The following is a 22,500-nucleotide window of genomic DNA, read 5'->3' as shown; positions in this document are numbered from 1 at the left end:
GTTTTTGGGACGCCCGCCCTGTGTATTTGCAACCTAAATGCATTTGCGCTATCCATATGCATTTTTTTTTCTCCCGAGATCTACACGGTGAAGATTTTCCGCAAGCGCAAACCCTGTCCATATGGACCATCCGTCACGTAAAACACGTTCCCGGGTGCTGCTGCAATCGCCAAAGGCATCTCGAACGTGGCGTTCACTGCGAGACCATCTGTAGTCCCTGATGTCTCGCAAATGCCCGCGTACGTGGTGACCTCCCTCGTGGTGAGATCAATTTTACGAATACAATTGTTATCGGAGTCAACGACGTACAGGTCACCGTCCAAACCGATAGTAATCGCCGAGGGAGTGCTGAAGCGCGCGGCTTCTCCCACTGCATTTAAGAACCCCTTCGTCCCGCCTGCCACCACACTCATTTCACCGGCTAACGTGAACTTCAGCACCCTATGTTGGTCGGTGATGTAAATATTGTCGGCCGAGTCGATCGCGATTCCCATGGCAAGTGTGACCATGGACGAGTTTGCGAATGTAGTGATGGTGCCATCTGGGGTGATCTTGGCCACATCGGATTGATCAACCCTTGAAACGTACACGTTCCCACTGGAATCGACAGCAATTCCCTGCAAGGACATCGCCGACGAGAGCGAAGCTAAGGTGCTAACGTCGGTGCTAGTGATTTTCCGCACACTAATGAAGTACTCATCACAGAGAAAGAGATCACCGCTAGGGCCCAACGCAAGAGGTCCCGCACTTCCGATCGTCGCGAGCTGCAGACTACCATCCTGGTACCCTGAATTAGACGAACTGCCCGCGTACCAGGTAGGTGTGTTGCCATCGGACATTTGAAGAATTTGGCCTTGCACACCTAGGTAGACATGCCCATCTGAAGCCACGGCGACGCCCCACAGACTGTCCGTACCGGTATTGTAGGTCAGGAGCGTCGATACTTGTGTGCCTAGGAGTGTCGGAGTCGGTGTAGAACCAGTTGAATCACCATCCCCCGATGAGTGGCCCGATCCAGTTTCGGAATTCGAACCAGTTGAATCACCATCCCCCGATGAGTGGCTCGATCCAGAGTCGGAATTCGTACTCGGTGATGTGTGTGGATTAAGAACAAGCCCAACAGCAACACCTACTACCACGGTAGCAAGCAATACAGCCCCAAACAACTTGTACTCTCGTGGAATTCCTCGAGATTTTACTGCCGTATCGCCGGCTTGCTTTGCTGCAAGTTGCTTTGTATCTCGGTCTGTCGACACAAGTGCATGACCAACATTGGTTTTGACATCTATCGCCTCGTTGACAAGCCCTGCTATCGACTCTCTGCAAAACGGAAGTATTTCGTTTGCGGCTCCATCGGTCGGCATCTCGGCCGCCAGCAATTTTAGTCCACTCAGAACATTTTCCATCGTAGGGCGTTCGTTTATGGCAGGATTACAGCAGTGACTAATAAGTTCCAAGGCATCATCGTTAATACGCGGTCCATCTCGGAAAGGCAATTCGCGAGCTAATTTGCACACTCGAAGCTCTTCCTCACTACTGATGTCGGAATATGGTGATACCCCAGTCAGCGCGTGGTAGAGTGTCATTCCGAAAGAGTAGACGTCGGATTTACTGTTGGGCAGCATCCCTTCCACGCATTCTGGCGCCAAATAGCGCACAGCATCTGTGATTTCAATGCCCGCATCTGCTGCCGTACCATTCATGAGACGTTTCTCTTTTAGCGCACTCCAGTCAAAACTGCGATCGAAATCACATAGCCTCGCTTGCGGGTTAGCACCGCCGGTCACGAGAATATTATCACACTTCAAGTCACCGTGGACGAAACCCTTCGAATGCATCTTAACGATCGCTCGAGCAGCTTGCGTGAGAACGTCAATGCTAACCCTGTATCGATCGACCCCTTCGTGTCGGAGGTACGTGTCGAGTGATCCCAATTCGCAGTACTCCATGACGATAAAGGGCGTCGCCGTGAAGTAACACGCACCGTGGAGACGACAGATGTTGTTGAAATGGCCTAGGCGTACCCACAGCTTCATTGTGTTGAAGAACTTGGTTTTCGATTCGTCAGACCTCTTCACGTTGGCGTTGAAGACCTTCACTGCGACAGGTGTGCCATCTTCGAGCATGCCTTTATAAATCTTGGCATCTCCGCCAAACCCAATGATCGTCGACATATCAATTTCGACCTCGTCCTCGGTGATGTACCAGTCCGGGAGGTTTTTCACATCGTCCTGAACGGCGCGGCTCGAGCTCGCCCACAGTTTCTCCTTCATTACGTTGAGAACCAGGTCATTGGTTTCCAGTGGACTCTGCATCATGGCTTCGTTGCGCCGACTCATGCGAGCGAGAATCGCGAGGATTTCCTTCTGGTTGTCGGCGTCGCTCATCGCATTCATCACTTCGGCTGAGTCGATAAACCTCCTGTACCGGTTGGATCGTTCTTGGTGCTGTACGAAGATGGTACTTGCACTGATGGAACTTTCAGTGTTGATGCGCTCACACAGATCTTTTGCGATTTTTCTTGTCCTGGTGCTTACATCGTCTAGATCGTTATGGAACACAAGCTGCTTTAGGATATTTTTGTTCAAGAATTTTGTCATCACGTGGCCGTACTCCTGGACCTCAGTCTCGAATCTCGAGATTAATTTTTGCAGCTCGCTTGTGAATAACTCGTGATTCTGCGCGCGTTGCTCCAACACCTCCAGGACCCATCTGAAGTAAGACACATCGTCCTCGATATTGTCGCGTTGTGTCTTGATTGAGGGCGCGGACTTTTGCATTCCATTAAGCACCTGGCCGACCTGGTAGCAAATTTTGCCGAACTCAAAAGCGCTGTTGATTATGGCCCCCGAGCCTGGAAGGACAACATTAGCGGTGGTCACCACTGCGGACTGTACCATATCCATCATACTCGTGGGCGAGGATGCAGTGGTGTAAATTCCTCAAGGTCTGCTGGTTGCTGCACTACTTGCTTGACTGCAGTCAGCCCCCTGCCTCAAGTGCTGCGACGGAATCGCGTATTGGGGGGGGGGGGGGGGGGGAAGTCGTTACAAACGTCATTTCTAAATGTATTGCAGCGCGTTTTTAGTTTTTAGTTGCGACCGGTTGAAAAGAAAACTTGATCCTCCTCACGTTTACAAGTTTAGAGTAATGGTAACAAAGCCGTTCGCTGGGCGAAGGTGGCGTTCGATCTTGGATGCGTGCACGTTCAACAAAACTGCTTTTGCGACGTTAGAGGCGAATGAAAACTCGGCACGGACGTGGAACAGAAAAAAATAAAACTTCTGGAGCAGATTTCTCTGACTTCGTTATTGCTCCTGTTTAATCGTGCAACCGCAACACAAATTTGAGGGAAAAACTAGGTCGTCTGCGACTTGGCTGGGAACACCAGTGCGGTAAAGAGTTGCTGCTGGCACTGGTACAGTTTTTTCTTTTTGTTGTTATTGCTGTGACAACAGGAGGTATCTATCGTCGACCATGTAGTATTATCTATCGAAGTTGCTGGGTCGACATCATTCAGGCTGATGTGGCGCGAAGGTTGCGCCAAGGCGAGTTACGCGCACGCAATTAATCCGTTGGGACTGCCCCCCCCCCTCATTCTTCGGGTGTTCCCAGTATAAACATACTGTGCTTTTCAAGGTGCGTGGACCGCATCGAACGACTAACACCGATGAACTTCGCCAATTTTTCGTTCCAATCGTGTCGACAACCTCATTTCTACTATTGACTAGTATCAGACTGAGCTCCTGCCTAACCGCAGGTGTGATATATTAAAACCAGGGATTGGCAGTAAAATCACGACTAGTACTACATACTATAGTACTAACAATAGTACTATTAGTACAAAGTAAAAGTACAGTCATTAGTACTAACATATACATAGTAGAAAAAACTACAAATAATTCTATTAAGTTCCAGAATGCAAGGTCAATATCTTCAAAGAACGCGTGTAATGGGTGGCAAACGGGTGGTTGCCGAACTGTTCTGTCGAATTCTCCTGCTCATTTTGCGTTTTCCTCCCCGAAGATCGCAACCGGGTCCAATGAGGTGCTCCATGGCCGATTGTTGTTTGCCTGATGTAACGGATACGGCGCCGTGTTGCATCTGAGGCCGTCTTGTTCGTCACGTCTGCAGTGATGAACTCTGGGGTGAGGCTGATCTATCCAAACGGTACGGCTAGCACTACTAGGGTTTTTGGTTGCTTGCATCTAACGCGATCAACTCTATTCGTAGATTTTGCAGTCCAGGGTGCGTTCTAACCTTCAGTGATGACATTCAACCGGACGGTGGGCTCTCCTGAACAACACGCCCGCTTTTCTAATTTGAATCTTCAGATCTAAATCTGAACCATCGTAAACGGGTGGAACTGAAATTGTGTATAAACACAATACGATGTGTCCGCACACAACACATCCAGATATCGTCGCCACGCCACTCACCAGGCACGCTACCCCGCTTTTGTGCCAATTTCCGGACAGAGCTATCTTGCGCTATACTAGATTTTACTATGCAATGGAAATACACACCCGCGGAGTCCTGTCCTCCGCATAGTCTCACTGTAGCTTTCGCGCCTTCGCCCTCACGCGACCGCCCTCACGCGACCACCAAGTGCCATCCCCCCCCCTCCACCCACCCCACGCAGAAGCCCCGCCTCCCGCCTCCTTGGCCACCGCGCATCAGCACCACGTTGACAATTAGAGCCTCCTTTCACTCGCAAAGTGACGGGGATCACGAGCGAGGAGGCTGACTGCGCGGAGTGATGCAAGGAGGTGGGTTGATAGACAAGAACAAGTTCGGCTAGCCACAAGATCTCTCCACTACGCAGTATGGCCCATGCGGCTCAGCTTCGAGCGAGTGCGGTGGCGCTGCCGCCGCCGTACGCATCATGCTGCAGACAAGGTGGGTCGTTTGGGCTTGCTGACGAACTCGTTCTCCAGCGGTCCAAGCTTAGGCTATGGAGTGCCTTCATGGCACTGGGAAACGCGCATCAAGTGCCACATCAAACACATGCGCGGTATGACGAAGGATCGCTTGGACGAGTTTATATGGCGCTCTTGTTTTTTTCCAGTGCGTGCCAACGCAGCTTCGCATCTGGCAGGCTTAGCTACATCGATAATCACTTATCTGACAAATTCGTTGGACAATAATCCTCCGATGAAGGAAAGGAATTTATTGGTCAAAATTAACATGGACGTTGCTGTTCGTGCTCTGGTGTGGATGTTGAAGAAGTCCGATCTTGCTGTTGCCGCGCCTCCCTCACAAGCTGAACGATAGCAGTGACTGGCAACTCTGCTACGCGTCTTCTTCTCTTCGGAGGTGCCAGTTAGTCCATTCTTACACGTAAAACTTCCGCTACCTGCTGCTCAGGCATACTCGGAGGAATAGCCAATCCAGCCGACACGGCCGCTGCTTGAATGTGCCGTATCATGACAGTCCAGTTAGATCATGTGCTCGAATAATTTTAAATGGAGGATAGTCTTTGTGGGAATCGGCGAACCACCACAGTTTCCATGCTCTAAATGGACCAGGATTAAAAACTAAAAAACTGCGGAAGTAGATGAAATTCCCGGTCATAGTGGTGTACTGTTCGGCGAGTGTTTGTGTCCCCATCACTAGAGGCTGCTATCGCTGGAGGATGCGCCATCCCTGCGCGTGCAAGTAGTTTATCAATGGTCGATTCGAGCTGCGCCTTGGTAATATTTCCAGCTGCAACTCCCCTTTCCTCAATTAGGTTGCTGATTCCTTCCGAAAGTACTGGTGAGAAGTTGTCAATAGAGTTTTGCATTGCATGCAGCTGCTTGTACAGGTCTACATGTGCGTTGGATTCATCCGCGAAGACATACCCACCACTAGTCTAGATCGTAGTTGACTCAATTCGTCACCATACCGAAACGAGAACGTTGAAAGCAGCGGGTGAGAAGCTGGCAATGTCTCCCCGTGGTGGTTAGCATGACAGACGAGAGGTTCTCCGCACAGATTTAAGTTATCTTGAAGGTGCTAGTCGTGTGAAGTGCGGGGAACATTTCATCTACACAGTTACGCATACTAGAATCTTGATTGTCTTCAAAATGGGGAGGACGGACTGAAAAATCCGCACGATTAAGCGGGAGCCCAGCAACAACACGCCCAATGTACAGATCTCCAGCTGATCCGCATCGAATATACCGGTCTTGAACACCACCTAAAGACCAGCCAACTCGTAGACGTAGTCTGTCGTAGGCTCCTTTGCTCCTGTAGCAACCGCTGTAGTGGGAGTGCTGTCCACGCCCGAGGTGCACTTTGTTCCTTTGCTACAGGGCCTCGGCTTGCCACACGTTTGAGACACATCACCGGCGTCATCGAGCACGGGGGCTCGATTCGTGGGCTTCGAGCTCGGAGTGGCGATGGCATTGACGTCCTTAGCAGCAGTCAAGGCGGAAGCTACAGAAGACGAAGTGGCAGCTGTGGCGGTGTTGGGGGAGTGCGTACTGGTCGTTGAGCGACGGGTGACTGCTGCGGACACTGAGGCGTCCTTTGGGGCCGTTGCTGCGGTCTAGAAGCGCTTGGGAGTGCTGCCGGGGTGGAAGGTGACTGACGAGTCGGGAGAGAGGCTATTCTGCATGCTGCGAGTGCGGATCGTGCGAGAAGTGCGCGAAGTTGGCTTGGCGTTTGGTGCTTGCGTTTGTGCCAATCGCTGTCGACTATTTCCCGTCGAATATTATTCCGACGAAACACACTCCACTCATTCACAAATCAGCAGCAATACAAACGTCAAGTCATTCGCCTTCTCCCCACTTACGATGTCAGCAAAAACGTAGGCCAAAAATCCTACGATCCAATACAAAGACGTAGATACTGCCTACGAAACAACGACAATCAGAAATGAATAAGAATCTCCTAAATGCTATTTCTTATTATTGAAAATGTAGAAACCGGTGATCTAAAAAGCGGGCGTGATGTTCAGGAGAGCCGGACGGTGAGCCCTCCCTAACAAGAAGTCAAGGGATATCTGTGTCGAGTCAGGCTACGGGGGTGGATGAAGCTAATCTCGCAACCAACAGCGAGGCGTAAATCTGGTGTTGGGATTCCGGTTGATATTGGCCATTACAACCCTCCCCAAGCTCGGTATGCCGTGTGGAGTGTTATTCGCATGCGTTGCTGCTCAACAGCTTTTCAATAGCGAGTATTTTCGACATTCTCGTTTCTAATAAGCCCTCTCCGCACACGTACGAGCAATGAGCGAGCGCAGCGTCAGCTAATTCTACATCACAACGACGAAAAGATTAAGCGGATGAGGAAATGCGAGCGCAATCTGTGGTAAGGCCATTCTCGTAGTTTGATTTCACTATTAGCAACTGTTTGTAGTAATATCACACTTTCCATGCACCCAATCAGTAACATTCACATAGTTCGTAAACCAAAACCGTCTCCCAATTTATCAATATTACTTTTAGGGTAACAACGCCTGTTAATATTACTTCGGAGGGGGGATGAAATCGATATTACTACTAATCCCTGACTACTAGCGCGTTTCACAATGATTGCATCACCCATATTTTCTATTTATTGAAATATTTAATATTGGGCCCAATTCATTTTTTATATTTTATTTCCCGCAACGACCTTTTAGCGGTAGTTGCTCTTGCTGCTGCGCCGGATGCAGCGCGCCCACGTGCTGGTGCGTCTCCGGGACGAGGAGGCCGCCGCCTCGTCTCCTACCGCCTGCGGCCTGAGCCGCACGAGCGCCAGCAGCGTGCGTCTGGAGCACAGCGACATGTCTCCGGGCGTGGCCAGCATCAGCTTCGAGCAGGTCTTCGGCGCGCAGGACGGCAACATCTGCGTGTTCCAGACGAGCCTAGCGCCCGCAGCGGACGCCGCAGTGGACGGCAGGGCCGCCACGCTGGTCGTCACGGGCGCGGCGCGCTCGGGCAAGTCGTTCTCGTGCCATGGCGACCAGCAGAAGCCACACACTGGACAGACGCAGCTCGGGCTCGTTACGCTGGCAATTAGGCGAGTTTTCAGTGAATTAGAGCGCAAATTAAGCGCCGGGTGGCGGTGCAACGTGCTGCTGAGCTGTTGGGGCGTCGACTCCAGCAAGAATGAGGCTCTGACGGACCTTCTAGCGCCCGGGACGAGTGTTTCAGTGCAAGACGTGCAGGAAATGCTGCTGGACCGCTCGGTGGCGGCCGGGACGGCTGCGGAGGCCGTGCATCTGTACTCCAGAGCTCTGGGGACGCTGCAGCAGCAGGAGAAGCAGGACTTTGTGCTGGTGCTGCACGTGGAGACGCTGTCTCCGAGTGGAGAGGCGAGGCGGGGACGGCTCGTTGTTGTGGATATCCAGGGCGGCTCCATCATTGAGCCGAGAGGAGACACGGTGAACAAGCAGGAGAAGGAGAGAGGACAGCACTTTTTGGACGCGCAGTTCCCCGTGAACGAAGCGCTCAGTGCCGGGTTTGGCGCGTTCGTGGGCGGCACGAGCGCGACGTACATTCTGGTGGCGATTCAGACGCCGGCGCAATTCCAGCAGCAGGTGAGCAGGAGTTTGGCGTGAGATACTGTGGGAGGTTGTAGGTGGGCTAATTGATGGTTCCTATTGTGTGAATCAGGCTATCCAGTCGCTGCTGTACGCGTGCAAGGCGAAGGAGATCAAATACTCGAGTCGAGTCAACTACCTGGAAGCTTTTGTTGAAAGGAAGAACGGTCCTCAACACATAGAAAGCCAAAAGCAGCTACCGGTGGTAGCTGGAAACCAGGCACCAGGTTGCAGAGAGGATTTTGTCGCGCCTGAGGCCCCCAGTTCCATCGTCTCAACTGATCGGTGAGCCGCATTCTTTTCTGATTTAGTATTATCAACAGCGTCACCGCCGCTGTCAGTCCATAGGACGAACTCTGGCGCTTCTTTATCTTATCAACTTACCAATCGTTGTGGTGGCCTTGTTTTTTGTTTGTTTGATAGGTCTACTACGTCTAGTGATTCTACGCGCGAGCCCCCTTCCGTTACTCCATCGTACCTCGTCGCTGAAGCACCTCCGCTATCACCCAGCCTGAGTCCAAGCACGAGTTGTGAGAGTGAAGAGTACCATAGGGAATCGGACATTTCAAGACGAGTGCGAAAGGCGTACGAACTTGCCAAAGCTGCCACCAGCTCACCAGCGAAGACGAATGTTGCGTTCGGGTGCACCTCCAACCAGGACGACACTTCAATTCATGCTGTGCTAGATGGAATGCTGGAGCATCTTCCACGTGATACGCTACGCGAGTTGACTCTTCAGACAAAATTGGAGCAAATATGCGCGTCACAAAGTGAACTGGAACGTACGTTGGCGCACGAGACTTCTATTAAGGACAAGTGCGTCGACCGGATTTCGCGACTAAGCCAGATGATGAGCTGCCAGGTCGTAGAGCACGAGCAACAGCTTCAAGAAGCTTTGACAGCCAAACATGCGGCCGAAGCTCAGCTACAAGACCTCAACATTAAGTTTGATGGAGTTGGACGCGAAGTGTCACGCTTGCAAGAAGAAGTTCGAGCGTTGAAAGCTAGCCAAATTACCTCCGCTCATCGCGAGGACATGCAGGATTCTGCTGCGTCGGACAATGATCGTGTAATGCTTCACACTTTGTCGGCACGGCTTGAGGAGGCAATGGTGCAGGCCAAAGACGTGATAACATTCAAGGATAGCGTCATTCAGTCACTGGAAGAGAGACTTCAGCTTGCAAGCAAGCGTGGCGCTGACGCAGTAAGGCTACTAGCAGAGGAGAGAAGCCGATTCGAGCGCGAAACGGCTCGACTTCTTGGCCAACTACAGGAGAACAGTTGCAACGAGGGCAGCGAAGAAATCTCGAGAGTGCAGTCGGAGAATATGACCCTCCAGCAGCAGAAAGCCGATCTTACCGTCAAGGTAGCACAGCTCACGCTCGAGTTGGAGACGGCTAGGTCACAGTGGGCACAGGAGGCACATGAACGCGAAGAGCGAGCTGAGCAGAGATGCGCGAAGCAGATCACCAACGCTGAGAGGCAGCTCGAGCAGGCTACATCCGCGATGCAGCAGCAGATGGCACAATTCCGGCGTGAATTTGACATGAAGATCGCGAGGCAGCGTGTAGCTGCGCAAGTAGCGTGCAAAGCTGGTGAACTAAAGTGTGATCAGCTGGAGCGCGACCTCCAGCGAATGAAGCTCAAATTAGTGAAGCAGAAAGTCAAGCTCGAAAAGAAAGCGCGGGCACTTGTAGCGAGCGCTCACCAACAACACGAAGAACCGTTAGCGGTTCTGCAGCGCGAAACTGAAGATTTGTCAGTACGCATGGAAGCCATACTCCAACGAGAACAAAACGCACTAACACGGGCGTACAAAAGTGAGGAGGCCGTTGAGCGATTAAGGGCTGAAGTGCAGCAATCGAAGTCGTCAGCGGGTGAATTGGAGAGGGAACGAGCAACTCTGAGGAACCTCTGCAAGGAGCTCGAGACAGACAAGAAATCACTTGAAACCGAGCACGAGTATCGAATTCGTGAGATGGAGGAATCACTAGCAAAGCAGATACTAGCAGCAGAGGCACGAGTCCATGAAGAGCGAGACAAACAAATTCAAAAACTGATGGAAGATCGCAGCGCTGAAGAGAATCGCTTGAATGCACTAATTACCGTGAAGCAAGAAAAAGCAGCAGCCCAGTTGACAAGGCAACAGTCGACGTCGTCCGTATCATCGCGGGTTTCATCCTCTGAGGATGAATCGCAGTCGTCCGACAGCACTCACCAACCGAGTATCGACGAGTTGGATGCCTTGATCGACTCCAAAGAGCGACGATATAGGCGTGTGGAGAAACGACGGCAAGCAGGTAGCTCGACACGGACACCACCATCTTCTTCTCCTCCTACAAAGGGCTCCTCTTCATCCTTAAAGAGGGCGCTCGCAAACAAGGAGCAGGAGGTTGCAGAACTATCAGCACGTCAAAAGCAGCTCCTGGCTGCGTTGGCGACCGCGAACGAGCAGGAGACACTGGCGAAGAGGCAGATTCAAGAGACCGAGACTCAGCGTCAGAAAGAGCTCTCTCGGTACGAAGAGCTGCTGCAACAGCTCAATACTGTCAAACAAGAGAACTGGAACCTCAGTCTCGCGCTGCACGTCACGGAGACAACAAACCAACAACACCAGCGTAGACCATCTTGAGCAAATCCAATCTACTAGCTAGGAACCGGATCAGAACACAGAGTGCCTTTGTCGTGACCTGTGTCTGACGCTTCAAGTGAAGCAGTGTGATCTGCGAGGAAGAGCTGGTCCAAAGGTACGGATGTAAGAGGGGCTACTGGGCAAGCTTTTCGTCAGAGCCCTTGATTAAGCGCAGTTGTTATTTTTGCCGATGCGTGGAGCAGCTAGTGAACGCTCTGTTGGTTAACGGTTGCGTGGTGTTAAGGCTATTTATTTAATCTGCTATCTGGGACACAAGGTAGACAGACACACCGTCTCGGCTTTTTGCATGCCTCGCTGACCACGATGAAGACGAGCGACGTCAGCACGGGCAGCAAGAGCAGCAAGGGCAGCAAAGGCAGCAAAGGGAGCGAGGTTCTATCGTGGAGAATGCTGTCTTTTGGGCGCCGGTCTGTCGGGCGTGTGCACACCAATTTTAGTCTTCACACTAGGTTGGCCAGCGTCGTGGTCGAGGACCGCCAGGACGCCTTCGACCCCAACTCAACGCTCGTGAAAGTATGGGAACAAGTGCTGCTCCTCTGTCTGCTCCACGAATCATTCCTGTTGCCATACTTTCTGGCATTCCAGCCTGGGGTTTTCGAGCAAGTCTCCGTGCTGTTTGTGGTGGTCATTCTGTGTGAAGTCGTGTTCGCTGTGGACTTGTACGTCCGGGCACATACGGGCTACCACTCGGACGGCAACCTCATTCGCGACACAAAGCGTACGATCAAGATGTATGTGCGCTCGCGCAAGTTTGCGCTCGATGTTATTGCGATTCTACCGACACAGATGCTTGTTGCGTGGTATCCACATGAAGTAGTGAAGCTCTTATTCGTTAAGCTGGTCCGATGGTCACGATTTCCACATTTGGTGTCGAACCTGGACGAGTTCTATGCCAGGCATTTTGTTGTGCTAAAGCTACTAAAGGTTCTTGCGTCCACGGTGTACCTAGCACACGTTTTGGCTTGCATTCGCTACAGCTTTGGAGAGGATAAAAGTCACAGCAACAGTTGGTTACCACCCGAAAGCTCGGAAAGCTCAGCGCATGATAATTCGTTGCATAGGCACTATCTTGTGTCGTTGTTCTGGAGTGTGGGGATCATGACGGGACTTTTCGAGGGAGAATTGCCCAAGCGCGCGACAGAGTTCCTGTTTACGATCTTGGTCGCATTGTGCGGGTTTGCAATGTTCACGACGCTGTGTGCTACAATATTCGTTATTTCCAAGTGCGAGAGCGATAACGCCGAAGCAATGGGGGCACGAATAAATCAACTCGTGCATGTACTTTCGTTCCACCGCGTCCCGGAGAAGCAGCAAGCCAAAGCCATCGAGTACCTCAAAGTGCGTAGTATTTTGCTTTTCAACGGCTATGATTTTTGTAGGAACTGACACTTTTGTGTACAGCGATATTACACAGATGCCGAGTCAACTGACCGTGAGACTGCAAAACTGTTGTGCCCATCGATCGCCAATGATATCCAGGTGGAGCTGTTGAAGTCGACTATCGCCCACGTTTCGCTTTTTAGCGGCTGTAGTGACCAATTTATCGTGGCATTGACAAGTTTGCTGGAAATGATTGCCGTACCTGCTCAGACAACGCTGTTCTCAGCAGGGGACTACGGAGATGCTATGTATGTTGTGCACTCAGGAGTCCTCACGATTGTAGTAAACTTTGTGACGGTGCGAGAAATTCGAAAAGGGTCATGTTTCGGCGAGATATCTGTATTTTCTTCGATGCCGCGAACAGCTACAGTCATATCGGCGACGTATGCAATTTTGTATAGATTGTCGCGGTTTCATTGCGAGAGAGTACTTGAAGGCTACCCAGATTGTGCATCGTCAATTGACTCTCACGTGGAAGCCATCCTACACCAGCTAAATAACGTTGAGCATGTCGTTGGCAGCAAGATTTGGCCCACGAGTGTGGTTGCTCCCGCAGAAACCAGCAAGCGAACACTACTACGAAATGCTTCTGTTGCAGCAGGGGCCGTAGCGGGGGCATCAGCTCTCGTGAGGGTATTGACAAGGAAGGGGAGTGATATTTTTTCTTCTCCACGCAAATCGTTATCCCGACGTCACTCGAGAAAGAATGTTGTAGGCCCTGCGCCACCAGTCATTTCACAATCACAGTCAAACAACAAAAGTAACACCAGCGCGCAAGTTTCACGAGAAACAGGGCGTTCAACACCAAGTGAGGACCCAGTATTGGCGTCTGGACCCAGAGCGAGTAGCGACCGAAATATAGGAGGAAGGCCATACAATCACCAGCAAACCCGGATATCAGGACCCAAAAGGCATTGCGGTTTTTTGGGGTTCTTGCTGTTTCGAAAGTGCATTGATCACCACTCGCGTGTGCGCAAGTGGTGGCTGTTGTTGCTGCTATCAAACCTCTGCTACTGCTGGCTCATGGTCCCTGTCCAAGTGTTTTTTCCGCTTTGGCAGCAACCTTCCTGGACGACCCTGACAGTTGACACCATGTCCAATCTCGGCTTAATACTTGATCTATTCTTAAATCTGAATTTGTCGTTCATGGACAACTCCGAGAAAATCATGGACACGAATCGGAGCGCACGAAGGTATTTGAGCGATGGCTTTTTGTTTGACATACTGTGGGCGTTCCCCTACGAATATTTTAGTATGGTAAATTACGGACTGATGCGGCTTCCACGTCTCTTGCGTGTGTTGCGGCTGAGAAATCACATTAACGAGATCGAGCACTTCATATTTTTGAACGGCAAACGACAGCTTGTGCTTCTTGGAATTCTTTTATTCATGATAGTTCACGTCGTCGCGTGCATTTACTTTGGTATCTCGTACTTCGAGGGGTTCGACCCGGACGAAAACGACGCTTGGATATGCCCTACCAGTCTTTGTCTGCGGAGGTTGAATGCAACGTATCTTGCGAATTGCAACGACACCATTTATCATGTGAGCGCTGACCGGAAGATCTTGCAAGACTTAACTGCTATGGAGTACTCTCGGTCATTGTATTTTGCTGTTACAATACTCGCTGCACCGGGTAGTAGCTTGGAGCCTACAAGTGACGTTCAGTTGGTTGCGGCCCTTATTCTCATGCTTGGCGGCTTCTTGGTCTCTGCTGTTGTCGTGGATAACGTGCAAAAACGTTTAACCGCGTCAGCTTTCGAGCAAAAACTGTTTTTCGAGGCTAGTACTCGCATTCAGCGCTTTTTACGCCGCCAAAAGGCCCCATTGACCATTCATCATCGAGTTAAATCGTTTCTGGACTATTGGTGGTCATCGCACCGCGGTGCAGTGATTAACGAGTTGCTCGCTGACCTTCCACGATCCATTCGGCTTGATTTGCTGCGGAGCATTTGCAAGCCAATATTGGAGACGCTGGCACTGTTAGACGGCGTGCAACCTGTGCGAGAGAAGCTAGAAGAACTGCTGGTTGAAAACGCCCGATTCGTTCTGTACGGTCAAGGTGAGACTGTGTATCGCCATGGTGACTACGCTACAGGGTTATTCTTTCTTCTTGAGGGAGGAGTGTGTGTCGTGAAAATGGGGGATGCGCCAACGGAAATATCTCGGGGGGGCTTTTTCGGCGCGGCAGCTCTCATACAGCAAGAGCGAGGAGAGGGGTATACTGAGCATGTCAGCGCTAATAGTGGTTGCGTCCTACTTTTTGTTTCGCGGGATCAACTGCAGGCTATGGAAACGATATACCCCATATTCAAATCGGAACTTCTGGCGCTTGATCAACGATTATTACGAAAGAGACTGGCGAGTATGAGTACAGACAACGATCAAGATGTGAGTGTTGGGCACGAACGATCGTCACTACTGTTCAAGATAGTTGCTGGGATAAAGAGCTATTTTTCAACTGTTTATGACCCTGACTCGTTCTTCATCTTGAGCTGGGAAACCTGGGTTTTTGCGGTAATGACGGTGCAATGGGCTCTAGTCGTATTTGAAGCGTGCTTTCCTTTGGATGGTGGATACTGGATTGCTGACGCATTGATGGTTTTCTTGGAGCTTTCTTTCGTTTACGACATGTGGATTCGATCACGACTAGGATTTTACGAGTACGGAAACAAGACGATGGATATGCAGCGCATTAAACGTCAGTATTTAAGGTCGGGGGCCTTTGCCTTAGACATTGTAGCGCTCCTACCACTGTACGCTGTGAATTGGAACGTACCCGCCCGCGAGCGATGGGGTTTACTGAACGTCAACAAATTGCTGCGATTATCTAAGGTTCCGAAACAACTTTTTGCACTGGAGGAGCGATATTTAAAACGGACGACAGAGCTGCGTATATTTAAGCTACTCTATTACACGTTCATGCTGTCTCATATCCTTGGATGCCTGTGGTTTAACTTTGCTTCGAATGAAGCAACTCCCAATTATTCCGGTAGCAAGACAACCACATTTGGTGAAGATCCCTGGCTTCCTTCGGAAGACTTGGGGAATGGATCCCGCATCCTGCAGTATATTGCTTCATTGTACTGGTCATTTGGTCTGATGTCGTCTTCAGGGTCGTCCGAGTCACCCCTTACGATTGCTGAAGCCATGTTCAGTGTTATCACGATGACAGCAGGGTACTTCTTGTTCGCTTACGTAATTGGAAATTTTACAGATATCATTGAGCTCACAGGTTCCGAGACGAAAGAATTCAATGCCAAAATGAACGCTGTTTGCCAAATGCTCGACCACTTCCAGATGCCAGGATCTCTCCGAAAGCGCGTGAAAACGTTTTTGCTTTTCAAGCGGTTCCACACAATTACACAGGAGCATATTCTGGTCAACTGTCTACCACCGCCATTGCTCACAGATATTCGATTCGTGTACCTCATGCCCATGATTGAGAAAGTCGCTTTTCTCACAGGCATGGAAAGATCGATTACTCGAATGTTGGTCTCCCAATTCACGCAAGTGCTTGTCTCGCGAGGCGAGTATGTCATCAGGTATGGCGAGAGTGGCAGTGACATGTACTTCGTTTTCACGGGTGTGCTGAACGTACTTCTACCATTGCGGGTCGCGAATCGTAACAAAACTACATTTAAAGAAGCCGTCGAGGCTTTGACTGTCAAGAAAACTGGCGATGAGAATGCCACATCGCATCGAGTTGGCCCGAGATTGGACGATATCGTTACGGTGGTTACTAGCAACAGCGAAAAACACAGCGTACACAATCAACCGAAGAAAGTGAACGAACTCGCTGCGGGAAGCTACTTTGGCGAAAATGGACTCTTCACTAACGCGCAACGAAATGCGCACATCCAGGCACAGACTTCCTGCATCTTGTATAAGTTATCTCGTGAATCTCTAGAACTTGTGTTCGACAGGTACCCGAACTGGAAGGAGAAGGTACTTCAGTTAGTTAGCATTCATCGTGAACAAGGGCGGCTCCAACAGGTTTCGCGCGATGTGCAAGGTCGAGGAATGACTATTTCCACTGGTCTGGTTGTATCACGTTCCGATATTATGAATGAACGCGCTGAAGGTTTGAAAGAGAGACGATATCACGCCCGCAGTAACAGCACACACAGCAACCTTAGCTTAATCCGTTTGCTGGATCAATATGCACTGGAACCTCTTCTCAAATTGGGGAACGGCCTCATTCACGGCACTGCTGTCCAGAGCAAATTCCATCTTGGTTGGTTACGCTTTATGGTGGCTTGCACCGTGTATGCTGCGATCATGATACCCTACGAGCTCTCTATCGATTCTATGGGCCGGGTAACAGTTGTTGTGACAATTATTAAACTACTGGAGCTACTATGCGAGATTACGTTTGTCGTGGACATTTGGTTCAGTTGGCACGTCCAAGAATCTCCAGCTTCCATGGAGCTTTATGACCAAAAGTTGCGTAGCGTTTACAAGAAGGAACGCATGGCCTGGGATATCCTTGCTGCTATTCCGTTCTATGATCTGGTGGCTCTGTTTAGCTGCATCAAGTGGCTCAAGTTACTGCGTTGCATTAAGATTCTCAATATCTTAAGCTACCTTGACGAGTTGAATCGCCGAGGCGTCGCCAACGATGCCAAACGCTTCTGGCACGTGTGGGTCCTGTACTTGCTCATGATGTACTGGACTGCTTGCGCGTATCTGGCTGTGGCCACGGAGGCGGGGTTTGGCACGCAATGGGATTCTTGGCTCCCATCGGAGGAATTAAACATTACGGATCCTCACGACCCGTCGGCTACACAATTGTTTCGACGATTTCTACGTGGACTCTTCTTCGCAACTACGATGTTTGTCAAGAAAGGATACAGCCCTGATCCCGACACGGCTTCGTTGTACGCGTTCCACATCGCGATTTCATTTACGGGGTTGATAGCCATGTCATTTGCGATCGGCGAGCTTGCGAGTTTGTTTATCTCTTTTATTGGACTAGAAGTTGGTTTTCGCAAGAACCACATTGCCGTCGAGCTCTACATGACACGCTTGCGCATTAGCGAGCACATTCGATCTCGAACCTATGCGTTTATGACGTCGTTGTGGTCGTCGCATGCGGGTGTCAATTACGAGGAGCTTCTGGAAGAGATGCCACAGGATATTCGAGCTTCTTGCGTACTGCATGTATCCAAGAAGCCACTGGAGTGGTTTGTTATGAAGGTCATCACCCCAGTTTGTTGGGAAGGCGACGAATCCATCGACGCGCTGACCCTCTCGCTCGCTGATAGACTGCGATTCGAGACGTATCCTCGTGATGAAAACGTCGTGACCGAAGGCAGCATCGTTCGCGCCATGTACTTCGTGATTAAGGGCCATCTCACCATGCAAAGTCGGTCGCTAAAGCATCGCCCGCTTGGCCTTCGCGATGGCAGCTACTTCGGCGAGCGAGGGTTGTTAGGCTCAACAATCAGCGCCTACACCGTGCGTACAGCTCGAGCCTGCGACTTGCTTTCACTTAGTTCAGAAGCATTTGCGCAGGTGCTGCAGAAGCACTCGTTCACGCGTCTAGCACTCAAGCTCTGTGAACGAGCCTACAAAAAACTCAAAGAGCAACACATCACCACTTGCTCAAAGAGGGACATGGAAGAACACTGGGGTGCAGCGCTACTGCTTATCCTGCAAGAAATTAAATCGTGCCAACTGTCGGGTGTAGAAACCATAAACTCTGCTGAGAAGAAGGGTATTGACGCCTTGCCTGTAGTTGGCATCTTAAACGCGGAGTTCACTGCGGTATCCTCATTTTTACCTGTTGAACCGGCCCCTGACGTCAACAAGGAGGAAAAGACTACTTTTCCTACTGAGACCCAGAGTTCAGCTGAGCAGGAAAGTAGCGTAGGAATGTCGCCTGCTGCCACTGGGGGCACGGAAGAAACGGAGGAGGCCCCTAACATCATCAAAGAGCTGGGCGAGCTGCCAGCGAACATGGGCGAGATGTTTGAGGCTCTGAAGACGTCCAGGACCTGCTTCGAGGCATTTGCGCCTCTACTTCATATTTTGTTGGCTACTGACCCATTGGACTGGAAGACAAGCTTCTGGGTCTGCGTTACGAGAGGCGTTAGTCACTCTGAGGGACTAACAGCGTCAGTGTCAATCGACTCGACGCCGAAGTCAATCCACCGTCATCAAAGTGGACCGCTGATAAAGCAATCGGGAACCGCTGAGTAGTAAAATGGGTTGGGATTTGGTCAAATATGCCTAGTAATGTGCAACCAGCCAAAGCGCAGCAACCTTGTTAATATTTCCACCTTAGGATATGCTCCATAAATGAGTTCATGAGGAGCATCAGCACGAGGATTGCAGCGAGGATAATAACTCCAGTTGGAAAGTATACGCTGATTTTCTCAAACCGCGTTCCGTAAACTTGAGAGCAAAGCGTGTCCAAAGCTTAGGCTAGTCCCAGCCCAACAGACAGCGTTGTGACGTTCAGCAACTGCACAGGCAGTCACCAAAATGTCACTTTAATACGAAGTCCGTATTCATACCATGATGGAAAAGGTTACAGCGTCAATATAGTGGGAAATCGATACTGCCGGCTAGGATGATCGACATAAATCCCGGCAGGACCTCCAAGAACGTCGCCACCATCTATCATAACAAGAAATCGTTTTGATCGATTCTTGTGAGCAAAACTACGCTTGGGGGATTAAAGACAACTACCGGTAAAAGGGTATTTTCCCGCTGACGAAGAGCACGGAACTCAGTGGGTGGGTAACCTGATACCAGTTTGATCAACTCAGATGCATTATCTTCACTTGATACAGGTAGAAGCTGCCAGCATTTTCAATACGTCTGTACACGAACATATTCGCATAATGTTAGCCTTGCAAACCCATTTCTTTTTGTCATCGAACATTCCTATGCAAGCCAAAATTGATGCATCATCTACTCCGTATGCATTACTTTACTGCGTGTTACTTCTTCTCCTCCTTCGGGGCGCTGATCTCCTCGGGGGTCTTCCCACACAGTCTTTTATGCAGCTTCCACGCGGCCTTCTGGCACTCCCTCGAGCAGTACACCGCATCTCGGCACCTCGCGCACTTGGACAGCTTCTCACTGGGCGCGTGGCACTGGTCGCAGGTCTTGCCCTTGGTCTCCTTGAACCAGAACATGGTGTCGTCTTCACTCGGGTGGGTCACCCCCTTCGGGTCGTCTTCTCCGTGGCAAAACACGCTCTCGCTCGGCGCGTAGAACTCCCACTTCTCCGTATGATGCATGAGGTTCTGCCCCACGCAGCCGAACCTGCTCATGAGCGAGTCGAGCTTCCTCGTCTTGTCCTCCTTGAACTCGTCGCTCAAGCTCTCCACGCTCTCGGGCACAAACTCCACGGCAAATTGAGCCACCGATCCGTACTCCGCCTCGCCCGCAATGGGCGCGAACTCCTGGGAGATGGCAAAGTCACTCAAGCTCCTCATGCTCTCGGCCTCCTCCGTCTTGGGCAGCGGCAGGAAGTCCGCGTCGCCCAAGAGGAAGCAGAACAAGGGCTTTTCGTCCGGTTTTTTGTCTTTAGCGTGCTCTACGACGCTCTTAAAGGTCTCAAATTGGCCCTCCGCACTGCGCTGCTCAGCGGGAGGGGCCACGTATACGAACAGCAAGTCTGCGGCCATCGGGTCGGCCACGACGTCGTATCCCATGAGCTCGCAGGCGTTCCGCAGCCGCTCCTGGAACTCTACGAAGCCATTGGGCTCGATGTAGGCCTTGGTTCTGGGCGTGGAGACGTCCGAGGGGACGCAGTGGTTGTAGGTCTCCACCCACGCGGCGTGGAGGTACAGCAGGCGGCAGCCGACGCCCGAGATGCGCGAGTCTGCGTCCTGGAACTCGACCTCCTTCCTGCGGGGAATTCAGCGGGTTAGACCTGCGTAAACGCATAGCAACCGACGTGAAAAAACAGCGCGGAGAGCGTACCAGGCGTAGTCGTAGCGCATGAACACCTTGGAGCGCAGCAGGCGCTCGCGCCACGGCTGCAGCGCCGCCGCCGGCGCCGCCAAGGGAAGCACAGGCTCAGCCATTTTATAATATTTTTTTGAGAGTGAGTGCTGCACCCAACTCGTGCACATGGGACAGGACCCAGTTTTCCCTAACCCTTGGAAACCGTATCCGTCCTGCGGGTATACGTCGTTTAGCGTACAGCGGTACTCCCCCACTCATTTTTAAAGCCGGGAAAATCACCAGCAGCCAGGAAGCCATGGCGCCGCGCGTCAAAGCGGTGGTGCGACCGCCGCGCCACGGGTGGTCGACTGACAGGGAAGTAGTTGTGGACAGCGACGAGGAGTGGGTTGACTCGTCGGCGGAGTCGTCAGCTCCACGTCCAAGCAGCGTCGTTCGGATGATTTCGACCGTCTCCAGACAATGCAGAGCGACAAACAGCCAGTTGTGATGGCGCCGTCCCCCGAGATGACCGAGTTTGTTTCCTAGGGAGCGTTGGACGAGTATCTAAAAGGATATTCAGCCGAGACGTACCAGGTAACGTTTGCTGTTCTGAATAGGACAACTGCAGCGGTTTCGCATATTCTAACTTGTTATTCATTCAACTGCTTCATGCAGAGCTTCCGTGTTCGCACAAACAACAAGGTCGAGACGCGAAACAAGAAGATTCAAGATTCCGGGTCCACGAAGCCGCTTGTGCCTGAGGAGTGGGTTCACTACTCGAAGACATTCGTCTGCAACCACGCAGGAAGGTATAAGCCGCGAGGCCAAGCGACAAGAGTCGCGATCTCTTGATTGTGGCGTGCAGGTATGTATGGTGCTCACTTGGGCTCGTTTGGGTTCACATGGGTTCGAATGGTGTACAATTGGGTGTTGGGTGGTCGTTCATGGGCTCATGTGGGATTTGTATCGTTTCGTAGATCAATGCATGCGTGCAAGTGGTCGATTCGGCGGCAGCTGTTCCCACGTTCGTGCTGCGAATTACTGGGGCACGTTTGGAGCATAACCATCCGCTCTCTAGACATATGTTTGACCATTATCCGCACAACCGGACTTCTTTCGAGCCTGAGCTGGCGAGGACTGTCAGCGAGCTTGTTAAAGCCGGAGCCAAAAAGAAACGCATCCTACAATTCATCCACGAGAATTCCAGCTGCAACCCAACGAGCCAGGACGTACACAATTTGGTGCGCAGGCTGAAGAAGCAGACCTATACTGCTCAAACATCCGCAAAAGGATTGAAGCAATGGATGGCCGAGGTCACGCAAGAGCCAGGGAATGTTGGAGGCATCTTCGTCGACACCGTCCATGATAAGGTGCGAATGCTATTGCAACTGCTGCTTGGTTATCCTTCGTTTAACTTGTTCTTGTATTGTAGACTATTGCTACCTGTATCACGTTACAGACGAAGCACATGCGGGAGCTCTTCGCCGCTTCCCAAAGGTCGTGATGATCGACGCCACGCACGGCACCAACTTGTCGAAGTACAAGGTTTTCTCTATCATGGCTCACGACGCATTCGGCAAGGGTCAGTTCGTACAGCATGCCGTCATTCAGAACGACCGCAATCCCACGCTTTTGACAGCCCTAGAGCAGTTCAAGCTCTACAATCCGGCGTGGAGTCGCATCAAATGCATTTTGATCGACAAGGATTTCGGCGAGATCAGCGTGCTGAAAAAACTTTCCGGGACGCGACGTTGCTGTTGTGTCAGTTTCACGTGTTGAAATATCTGCGAGAGCAGATAGCGTCAAAGGACTATGCGTTCAACGCATGGCAGAAGCAGCAACTAAACGGATTGATCAACTTGCTGGTGTACGCAAAGACAGAGCGGCAGTACTTGCGACTGCGCGAGTACATGCGCCATATTATCGATGTCGGGACTGGTAGAGTGTCAGCTGTGTCGGCTTGGTCTGGAGGTATTGAGTTAGGCATCAGTCGGGCGGAGTTGGGCACCCGTCAGACGGAGTTGGGCACAGTTGATGGAGCGCGTGATGA

General features: G+C 51.2%; 4 protein-coding genes across 5 annotated transcripts; 2 read left to right on the top strand and 2 right to left on the bottom strand.

Moving 5' to 3' along the window:
• Window positions 1–80: 80 nt before the first annotated feature.
• IUM83_02323 (NHL repeat-containing protein) lies at window positions 81–2,396 on the bottom strand (the record flags this gene model as incomplete). Its single annotated transcript, XM_067926233.1, has 2 exons — window positions 81–617; window positions 2,025–2,396. The coding sequence occupies 2 exons, from the start codon at window positions 2,394–2,396 to the stop codon at window positions 81–83; spliced, it is 909 nt and encodes a 302-aa protein (XP_067796629.1).
• Window positions 2,397–7,636: 5,240 nt separating this feature from the next.
• On the top strand, window positions 7,637–11,401 carry IUM83_02322 (Kinesin protein 3; the record flags this gene model as incomplete). 2 transcript variants are annotated; one of them, XM_067926231.1, is made up of 5 exons in its annotated part: window positions 7,637–8,509; window positions 8,586–8,797; window positions 8,936–11,029; window positions 11,230–11,259; window positions 11,389–11,401. In XM_067926231.1, the coding sequence occupies 5 exons, from the start codon at window positions 7,637–7,639 to the stop codon at window positions 11,399–11,401; spliced, it is 3,222 nt and encodes a 1,073-aa protein (XP_067796631.1). The 2 variants fall into 2 exon arrangements, with proteins under 2 accessions (XP_067796631.1, XP_067796630.1); XM_067926232.1 differs by lacking the exon at window positions 11,389–11,401 and adding an exon at window positions 11,348–11,351.
• Window positions 11,402–11,468: 67 nt separating this feature from the next.
• On the top strand, window positions 11,469–18,749 carry IUM83_02321 (Cyclic nucleotide-gated cation channel alpha-3; the record flags this gene model as incomplete). Its single annotated transcript, XM_067926230.1, has 3 exons — window positions 11,469–12,503; window positions 12,567–12,793; window positions 16,943–18,749. 3 exons carry the CDS (start codon window positions 11,469–11,471, stop codon window positions 18,747–18,749), a joined length of 3,069 nt encoding a protein of 1,022 aa, XP_067796627.1.
• A 746-nt stretch (window positions 18,750–19,495) lies between these two features.
• On the bottom strand, window positions 19,496–20,590 carry IUM83_02320 (calcium-binding atopy-related autoantigen-like protein; the record flags this gene model as incomplete). Its single annotated transcript, XM_067926229.1, has 2 exons — window positions 19,496–20,411; window positions 20,487–20,590. 2 exons carry the CDS (start codon window positions 20,588–20,590, stop codon window positions 19,496–19,498), a joined length of 1,020 nt encoding a protein of 339 aa, XP_067796554.1.
• Window positions 20,591–22,500: the final 1,910 nt, after the last annotated feature.

Source organism: Phytophthora cinnamomi, assembly GCF_018691715.1.
Source record: "Phytophthora cinnamomi strain GKB4 chromosome Unknown Contig16, whole genome shotgun sequence".
Taxonomy (NCBI): Eukaryota; Oomycota; class Peronosporomycetes; order Peronosporales; family Peronosporaceae; genus Phytophthora; species Phytophthora cinnamomi.
This window is presented reverse-complemented; position numbering and strand designations above follow the sequence as displayed.